The 10,251-nt window shown below is 31.5% G+C and overlaps 1 protein-coding gene across 1 annotated transcript; it reads left to right on the top strand.

Annotated features, from left to right (window-relative positions):
* Positions 1-2,007: 2,007 nt before the first annotated feature.
* On the top strand, positions 2,008-8,518 carry fliI (FLII actin remodeling protein). The gene is made up of 6 exons (XM_065511406.1): positions 2,008-2,077; positions 2,400-4,107; positions 4,675-5,016; positions 6,415-7,504; positions 7,573-8,002; positions 8,075-8,518. The coding sequence occupies exons 1-6, from the start codon at positions 2,015-2,017 to the stop codon at positions 8,207-8,209; spliced, it is 3,768 nt and encodes a 1,255-aa protein (XP_065367478.1). The 5' UTR covers positions 2,008-2,014; the 3' UTR covers positions 8,210-8,518.
* Positions 8,519-10,251: the final 1,733 nt, after the last annotated feature.

The raw sequence follows: 10,251 nt of genomic DNA, 5'->3' as shown, positions 1-10,251 counted from the left end.
CGTATTCATGAAATTTGCTTCTTACATATTTTTATTACTATTATTTTATGTCATGATTTTTATGCTTAATTTGTCTTTTTTAACATTATTACTTTGCTCTGTTTTGGTTTTGTATATTAAAAATACTATTTAAAAAAATCCAAATTTGACTGTTTATATGGAACATTATTTCTTCAAAAAGAGGAGTTTGAACAATTATTTCGCAAAACATTTGCAAATAAGGGTTTCGTCCACAGGTGTTGGCAATTGAATTTGGCAGTTGATAATTATTTCCAAGTTTATTCCGCGTGGAGACGCCATAGTAAGAGGACGGATAGAAGATTAATTTTGTTATGTGTAATTCTTTGTCTATACACAACACGTAATGAAGTTTGTTATCAAGATATATATTGGATTTACTCGATACTCGATGTCATTATTATATGACTTACCCCCATTAACACGAAGTCTGGTTAGGTGTTAACTAATAGTTATACTGACATTTTTCATACAAAAATAATTTTAACCTGCAGTATAACTATTAGTTAAGGCCATAGAGAACATAGAGCGGAAACTTGGAAAAAATTCAAACAAAAAAATTACTCAAAATAATCACACATACGAGTATTGTTTTTGTTTTCACATAGTTTTTTCTACTAATACATTCTCACCACTTAAGTTTTTGACAACTGAGTTAGGTCTTTGACAGGAGAGTTTCCGCTCTATGTCTATTCTCTATGGTTAAGGCATAACCAGACTTCGTGTTAATGGGGGTTAAGGCTATGACCAGTACAAGTTTAAATTAGAACATAACAATGTTTTTTATTTTTTACAATTAAATTATCTTTATTTTTTATATAAAATGACAAATAATATTTTATAAGATTACAAAAAATAAATAATAATATTTTGCAAGACAAACAATTTATTTACATTCAACAGACAGTCAAACCGACGGACATAGCTACATTTATTTTATTATTAGATTCACCGATTCATTTTTAAAATTTTCTTGATTATTCGATCGAATATTACTCTAATAATTTAATAAAATAATTTCCGATTCGAAAGTATTTTCAAACCTGTATAAGGTTTTCAATCAATTTTTAAGGCGTTTGATTCAAAACTGTCTATATTTTTTATTAATAATTGGAAAATCATTCTAAATCGATTGAAGATAATTTAACTTAATTCTATATTTTGTTATATATTTCGTATTTCATTTATATTTCACTATGTTGTGATCTTTGTAAATCCAAAGACGTATTTCGTTTCTAATCAAATCTCATTTGTAACCAACTTGAAATGACATTAACAAATGTTGGTCTTGCTCTTTGATATATTGTTCTTCAAAATTATACTTATATAAACATTTTTTATTTCAATTTTAACTTGAAATTAAATTTATTTCAGTATTCGATACTTCGACAAATATTGATTCAAAAAATTATTTTTTTTCGGTTAATCGAATACTTCAAATGGCAACCCTAAGAAGGAGCCAACATATATATTAGTTATGGGTTCTACCACAGATTATTACAGATATGAAACAAATGACAGTTGTCAAAAAAGTTTTCAATGGTTGGGATTTGTAAAGCGAGAGAAAAAATAAAATTTTCAATAGGCAACGAGTGTGAAATATATTTTTCCCTCTTTTCAAACCACAACCAATTTGGCGTTTTCTTTTGTTATTTTTCTATTGAAACCAGCTGATTCATATTTGTGGGGTCTACAATCAATATTCGATGTGTCGTGGTGAATACAAAAACTAATAGTTTCTTAAAAAAAATACTGCAAAGTCTTCTTAATACAAATAAATTATAATAAAATGAACTTAAGCCTAATTAAAAAAAAATTACTTTCAAATTATATAAAATAAAAAGTTCGAATAATTACAAAAATCTGTAAATATAATATTCTTTTCTGTCCCTGTATTTGTTTCAGAAAAAGTAAACCTTTAATACATTTTTTTGCAACTCTGAGTATCAATATAAGTACTTAAATTTACAACTAAGTATTAGTCACAGTGAAAAAAATGGCCAATACGGGTGTATTACCATTTGTACGGGGTATAGATTTTACAAAAAATGACTTTAGTGTAAGTAATTTAATTAATAAAAACATAAAACGTTAATAATTAAAGTTCAAAGAATGCTGGAAAGATAAAATTCAACTTAAAAGTGTGAAAATGGCTGCACAAATCATAGTTGAAAAAACAGATAAAATTGTGTTGGTGTTAGTGAATGGAAAAAAAATTGTGTCAAATTAGAATTTGTCCCAGCTGTCAAAGTAAATCGAAGGCTGCTCTGCAACTGCGATATTCCTTGTTTTGTTTACAAACAAAACTTGTTATTGTTTTTCATGTTTTTATACAGTTTTTTAATTTTGTTTTTATAATTCTATTATTTGTTTTATTTTAGAATACAAATTTTCCCTCAGCGGTAAAATTAATGACCCGCGTCCAATGGCTGAATTTGGATAAAACAAATTTGAAGGAAATACCCGAAGAAATGGGAAATCTACTCAAACTCGAGCATTTGAGTTTGAAACACAACCAATTGGAAAAACTATTTGGTGAATTAACCGAGCTGACATGTTTACGTTCATTGAATTTGAGAAAAAATCAAATTAAAAGTAGTGGCGTACCACCCGAATTATTTCGTTTGGATGAATTGACTACCTTGGATTTATCACACAACAAGTTGAAAGAGGTTCCCGAAGGTTTGGAGAAAGCGAAAAGTTTGTTGGTATTGAATTTAAGTCACAACAATATTGAGGCGATTCCAACGGCCTTGTTTATACATCTAACGGATTTATTGTTTTTGGATTTATCCCACAATAAATTGGAAACATTGCCACCACAGACTAGACGATTGGCTAATTTACAGACGTTGATATTGGCTGACAACCCGTTGGAGTTATTTCAGTTGCGCCAATTGCCTTCGTTACAAAATCTTGAAGTTTTGAATATGCGCAATACTCAGCGCACACTTTTGAATTTCCCTACTACTCTTGACAGTTTGTCCAATTTGGCCGAACTGGATTTATCGCAAAATAATCTTCCCAAAGTTCCTGATTGTGTATACAATTTGCCAAATTTAAAAAGATTGAATCTCAGCGACAATGCCATAACTGAACTAAGTTCCAGTGTAGAGTTTTGGCAACGTTTAGAGGTTCTCAATCTATCACGCAACGAATTGACCGTGTTGCCAGCTGCTTTGTGCAAACTAGCGCAATTAAGAAGACTTTACTTGAATGACAATCGATTGGATTTTGAGGGCATTCCATCAGGGATTGGCAAGTTGTGTTGTTTGGAGGTATTTTCAGCATCCAATAATTTGCTGGAAATGATCCCTGAGGGTCTCTGCCGTTGTGGTGCATTGAAAAGACTTAATCTATCTTCGAACCGCTTGATTACATTGCCAGATGCTATACATCTCTTGGATGGTTTAGACCAGTTGGATTTGCGCAACAATCCCGATTTGATTATGCCTCCGAAACCAACTGAGGCCACCAAGGGTTCAGGTATTGAATTCTATAATATAGATTTCTCCTTACAAACACAACTTCGCCTGGCTGGTGCAGCGGTACCACCGTCTGTACCTGTCACATCCACGCCCAAAGATTCTACTGCCCGCAAAATTCGTCTACGACGTGGTCCTCGGAATGACTCTGCTCAAGACTCGGCAAAAATACTTAAGGGTATGAAAGATGTAGCCAAGGATAAAGACGATGCTGAGGCCAATCGTTCTTGGTGCAACGATTCTGATGAAGTACGACCTGAGTCCCTTAAGCCTAAGCGTTGGGATGAGTCTTTGGAGAAACCTCAATTGGACTATTCGAAATTCTTTGAGAAAGAAGACGGCCATTTGCCTGGTATTACAATATGGGAAATTGAGAATTTTCTTCCGAACAAAATAGAAGAAGTTGCACATGGAAAATTCTACGAAGGCGACTGTTATATTGTGCTCAAGACGAGTTTTGACGATATGGATCAACTCAATTGGGAAATATATTTTTGGATTGGTAGTCAGTCAACATTGGACAAAAGAGCTTGTGCTGCAATTCATGCAGTAAATTTACGAAACTTTTTGGGTGCTCGTTGTCGAACAATTCGTGAGGAACAGAGTAAGTATTTATTATTCTATATACATAATATCTATTAAATATGAACATATCGTTTATCACCACAACTCAAAAAATACTGTTTCGAGTAATACTTCCTTCAATGTTATTAGTCTTCAAATATTGTTCCAATTATCGTCAAAGGAATGCAATTTTATGAGGAATACATTTTTTTATTAAGAATATAATCATTACATATATTAAAACCGAAGGCAAATTTCATCGAAATTTTAGATTTTTCAAAATTTAAAAAATAGAACTAATAAATGGCTTCATAAGAAATATTTCTGCCAAATTTCAACTAAACCTGAACAGTGGGGTTAAATTATTATGGAAAATTTATGATTCTCAAAAACGATCTAATGGCGGATTTTTGACTTGAAGATTGGATAAGTTTAAGCTACGAATTTTGCCGTCGATTATTTTGTTTTATTTGCAAAAAATCCGAAAGTAAAAAACATGATAAAAAAATATTTTTGTAGGAAAATATAAAAAGGAAGATTTAAGAGACTTGCAAATAAGGGAATAAGAAATGTAATAAAAATTTAATGTGTATTATTTTTTATTTAGATGACGAATCTGAAGAATTTTTAAATCTTTTTGATACTGAAGTGACATACATTGAAGGTGGCCGTACTGCAACTGGTTTCTATACAGTCGAAGATATGTTGTACACCATTCGGTTATATCGTGTGCATGCGGCTGGTGCTTCGGTACACATGGAACCTGTATCCGTTGGCTTTGAATCATTAGATCCACGCTATTCATTTGTGCTTGACTGCGGGATCAAAATGTTCATCTGGATGGGAAGATGTTCGAAGAATACTTTAAATTCGAAAACACGTCTAATGACGGAGAAGATTAATAAAACCGAACGAAAGAATAAATGCGAAATTATTGTGGAAAGTCAAGGTATGTACCATCTTTATAATATAATTTGATCGAAGATTTTAGGGTAATCCAAATTTGAGCATGTTCTAATATTAAAAATTATAAAATATATCAGGTGTGACTATATAATTTTATTGATATCGATGTTGATTTAAAAATATGTAGAACATATTGCGTTCTATTTTCCTGCAATTCCATCCGAATTCTTCGAATTTACTGTTTAAACTTCCGGTTTAATTGTAATATTCCCTATACCAGAAATAACGTTCTCTAGGATTGTAATTCCATTAATAAATAGTGGAGTCCGACTGAATATTAGGTCACGGATTAGGCCAAAAATTAGCTTAATACCAGTACTCGGTATTTGGTCAAAATTTGGCTGAATACCGAAGTGGTTAAATTGGTTTTAAAATAAATTTGAAAGATTTACATTTTTATTTCTTTTTGGAAATTCTGTGTTGTATTTACTATTTTAATTATCACAATGGGATCAGATTTGAATGGACCCAAGTGAGTTGCTTTGAGGAGCGGCTGCCCATGGAACCTAACTATTTTAATTAGTTTTTATTTGGTTTTCATCAAAAACCAGTTGAAAGTAATTTTGGATTTCTATGGAAAAACTGAAGAAATTTCAAAAACTACTACTTTTGCTTTGGTGTATATAGAATATAAGAAGTATTTTAAAATAAGGTTTGAAAACTTTGTCCAACACTCCTGCCATAGAGAATGATACACTCAGTCATAGAGACGAGACACTCTGATTTGTAAAACATTAATTTTGTAAATGATAATTTAAATAAAAACCTTTGAATGAAGAAACAAGTTTTAAATAGTATTAAAAGAATGCCAAAAATTATATTTTATTGCAAAGTATTTAAGCATGCACAAGTGGTGCTGCAGTGCACATACAAATTAGATGAATCAAATATAAATATTTTTTTAAAGGAAATTTTGTGCTGATTCACACAAATCAACAGGAAGAAAAGTAGGAATATCGTTGTAAACTCCTCTTTTCTGTCTCTTACAAACTCAAGAATTGCTCAAGTGTGAATCATCACATTTGAAAAGTTTCCGTTTGTTTCGGATTCGGTCGAATACTGATTTATTGTACGATCATTAGATTCGGATTTGGCCTGAAAATCCCGGTTTCGGTCGGACTCTAATATCATCCAGCTGATGATGATGATTTTAGGTGAATCATACTTGATTTTTACATTATCATGTCATGTGTATATGTTTTTTTTTTTTATAAATAAACAGTTCTTTATTCAAATAAGTGCATATATATAAATCGTATAGGTTTTTTCGCTGGCGAAATACATTCTTAGATCCAAACTACAAAAAAAAAGTTTATAGATTTTTAGACTTGCAGATTTTAAATAAAACTATCTGTTAAATATCATTTTCGTTTTTCTTAAGGTGATGAGAGTGAAGAGTTTTGGCAACGTTTGGGCTGTGATCCGGAAGAAGCACCCAAACAAAAGATTATACAGCATGTGCAGGAGAATTTTGTGCCACCTGTACCCAGATTATACCAAGTGCAATTAGGGATGGGTTATTTGGAGTTGCCTCAGGTTGAAGTACCCGAACAAAAACTGGTCAATACTTTGCTAGTCAGTAAAAATGTTTATATACTGGACTGCTTTACCGATTTGTTTGTGTGGTTTGGTAAAAAATCGACTCGTTTAGTGAGAGCGGCTGCCATCAAACTTTCCCGGGAACTATTTAATATGATAGCACGACCCTCGTATGCACTAGTTACACGTCTGCAAGAAGATACCGAAACGCAAATTTTCAAATCGAAATTTATTGGTTGGGACGAGGTGATGGCAGTCGATTTTACACGTACTGCCAACTCTGTAGCAAAGACAGGAGCAGATTTAACAAAATGGGCTAAACAGCAGGAAACTCGTGCTGATTTGGCGGCTTTGTTCATGCCACGACAAAATCCTATGCCACTTAGTGAAGCTGAACAGTTGGAGGAGGACTGGAATTACGATTTAGAGGCAATGGAAGCATTTGTATTAGAGGGTAAGAAGTTTGTGCGTTTACCGGAGGAGGAAGTTGGCCACTTTTATACGGGAGAATGTTATGTGTTCTTGTGTCGTTACTGCATACCGGCCGACGATGATGAAGATGGTGCCGAATTAGACGACAGTAAACCACCACCTGACGATGAAATACAATGCATTGTGTACTTTTGGCAAGGTCGCAATGCTGGCAATATGGGTTGGTTAACATTCACTTTTACTCTACAAAAGAAATTCAAAACTATGTTTGGCGAAGAACTGGAAGTTGTTCGCATCCATCAACAACAAGAGAATTTAAAATTTTTAGCCCACTTTAAGCGCAAATTTATCATACACACTGGCAAGCGCAAGGACAAGTCAAAGACTCCTGATGGCAAAGCTGCTGTAGAGTTTTTCCATTTACGTTCAAATGGTGGTGCTTTGTGTACAAGACTTATACAAATCCAACCGGATGCTTCGTTCCTTAATTCAGCATTTTGGTAAAAACAATTTAAAATTAATTCTAAATTATAAATTATATTTTATGTACATTCATTCTATTTTGCAGTTATATTTTGTATGTGCCATTCGAAACTGAAGATGAATCCCAATCGGGCATTGTTTATGTGTGGTTGGGTTCGAAAAGTTGTCCAGAAGAGGCTAAATTAATACAAGAAGTTGCAGAAGACATGTTCAATAGTCCCTGGGTGAGTTTACAAATCCTAAATGAGGGTGAAGAGCCGGAAAACTTTTTCTGGGTGGCTCTGGGTGGACGTAAACCTTATGACACCAATGCTGAGTACATGAACTTTACACGCTTGTTCAGATGCTCCAATGAAAAGGGCTATTTTACTGTTGCCGAAAAATGCACAGATTTCTGTCAAGATGATTTGGCAGACGATGACATAATGATACTGGACAATGGAGAACAGGTATTCCTTTGGTTAGGATCGCGTTGCAGTGAGGTGGAAATTAAATTGGCTTACAAGTCAGCACAAGTAAGTTTAATAATTAATTTCAACTTTTTCAACATTAAACGTAAATTGCTTACTAAATTAATTTTTATTCAGGTATACATTCAGCATATGCGCATCAAACAACCTGAACGTTCGCGCAAATTATTTTTAACACTTAAGAATAAAGAATCCAAACGTTTTACAAAATGCTTCCACGGCTGGGGTATTCATAAATCACCACCAGAGTAAATGTGATTTCCTTATTTTTGTATGCCATTTGCTGCTTGTCGTGCAAATTTCTAATGCACATGATGACATTAAGATTTTCTTAATTTTTATTTTATTATACAATGTAAAATGTTTTAAATATTTAACACGCATACAACATGCATATGTTTTTACACATTTATAACAATTTATTACCCTTTCACTTAATATTCATAAAGTATTTAATATTATTATAACTTCTCCTATAATTTTTTTGTATTTTTAGCTATTTGTTTTTTAACAAAAATATATACTCCATACACGACATGTGTATGTAATCAAATACTTATATATTAATGCTGAGTTGGTTTTTTTATACCCTTCGCCATGAGTGGCAAGCCATGCCATGTCTGGTTCTACAATGGGTTCAAAATCGGGAAAAAAAATTTTTTACATATTTTGTCATAAATTTGTTTTTCTATAAATTTTGACAAAATAATTTAAAAATTAAAAAAAAAAATTTTAAAATTTAAAAAAAAAAAATTTTAAAAAACTTTTCTAAAATAAATTAAAAAACAATTTCGAAATTTAAAAAAAATTTTAATTTTGTTTACCCAAAAATATTTAAAAATTTTATTTTAAAGTATAATTTGGTACAGCCGAATATAGCCCTCTTGTTAATTTATGTTGGGAATTATTAGGCCATAACTCTAATTTCATGTTTATATTTTTGTCACTGCAGTGCACATAGGGGCAGCTATATGGTGACTTGTGGCGATAAATGAAAAATGAAAAATGCGTTTTACAAAACAAATGATATGTCATTGGAAAGTGGACACTTTTCTACATATAGTTTATTCAGAACATTTTTTTTCAAAGCTTTGGTTTAAGAGTAGCAGCAGTCCAAACGTAAGAAAAAAATACTACATTTAATATCTATTAAAAATAGAATATTAAGGTGTATATTTGATTATTAAAATATCCTATTCATTATTGAATAAAATAGTTTTTTGTATTAATAATATTTATATATGTTGTTGGGAACTGATTTGTGTTCTTTGTTTAAAGAAATTATGAATGCACGTACTTAAATTTTGGTAAATTCCGAACAAACGATTATTATAAATTTTTTTACATGACAAAGTTTTTTGGAAGTAAAAAAGTAGCATAAATGCGCAAAAATGCCCATAACTGTTTTATGCTGATTAAAGAAGGGAATGTATAGAATTATATTCTATTTTAACATTTTGCGGATTTTTGCGGTTTTCGAATTTATTAAATTTTTAAAATTTTAGGCCTTTATTCAAAAACGTTTATCAAAAACCGCTGTTTTCATAACAAATCAAAATATCAGCTAAGTCAAATTAAAGTTCAATCCAAGTGACCAAAATAGACATTCACAATATGATAAAAAATATTCCGATTTCAAGACTAAATAAAAATTTTAAATATTAAAGAACAAGCTAGAGAAAAACTTTAAAGTGGCAGTGAAAAGTGTTAAATTTTTAAGAAAATTTTATAATTTTAAAGTTCATTACATAAAAAAATGGAAAGATGCGAATAGGAAAGGAGACACGTTCGTTAAAAATAATAAAATGTGGTTAAATTCCATTTTTTTTTTTATTTCAGTATTTTTCACTTTATTTTGTTCGGTGGGTTATAATATTTTTACATATTTGAAATCTAGAGAAAATTACCTTTTCAATGATACCAATAACTTATATCAAAACCCATTGGTTGATTTATCGCCCCTTTTAACATATCTTTGCCCCTATGTGCAGTGTAGTAGTATAAATAAAAAAGAAAGGAAAAGTATTTTAAAACTCCCTTTGTGAATTCGCAATCATTCAACACATGGGCAACAACACAAATTTGTTCAAATTTAATTAACATTTTTTCTTATCACATCAATAGCGTCTGAAGAAGAAGTAATACAGTGAGACCTCGATTATCCGTAATGGTCGGGGCCGTGAGCATTATGGATAATCAATTTTCCCGGTTAATTGAGTACTAATTTTGAGTAGTTTTTAATACATATAATGGCATTTAAAGCTTCATAGTGCACCCTGATCCATCGGTTGAAT

The sequence above is a fragment of the Calliphora vicina genome, chromosome 5 (genome assembly GCF_958450345.1).
Source record: "Calliphora vicina chromosome 5, idCalVici1.1, whole genome shotgun sequence".
In the NCBI taxonomy this organism is placed as follows: domain Eukaryota; kingdom Metazoa; phylum Arthropoda; class Insecta; order Diptera; family Calliphoridae; genus Calliphora; species Calliphora vicina.
Note: the sequence above shows the minus strand (reverse complement) of the source record. Positions and strands in the feature narration are given on the sequence as shown.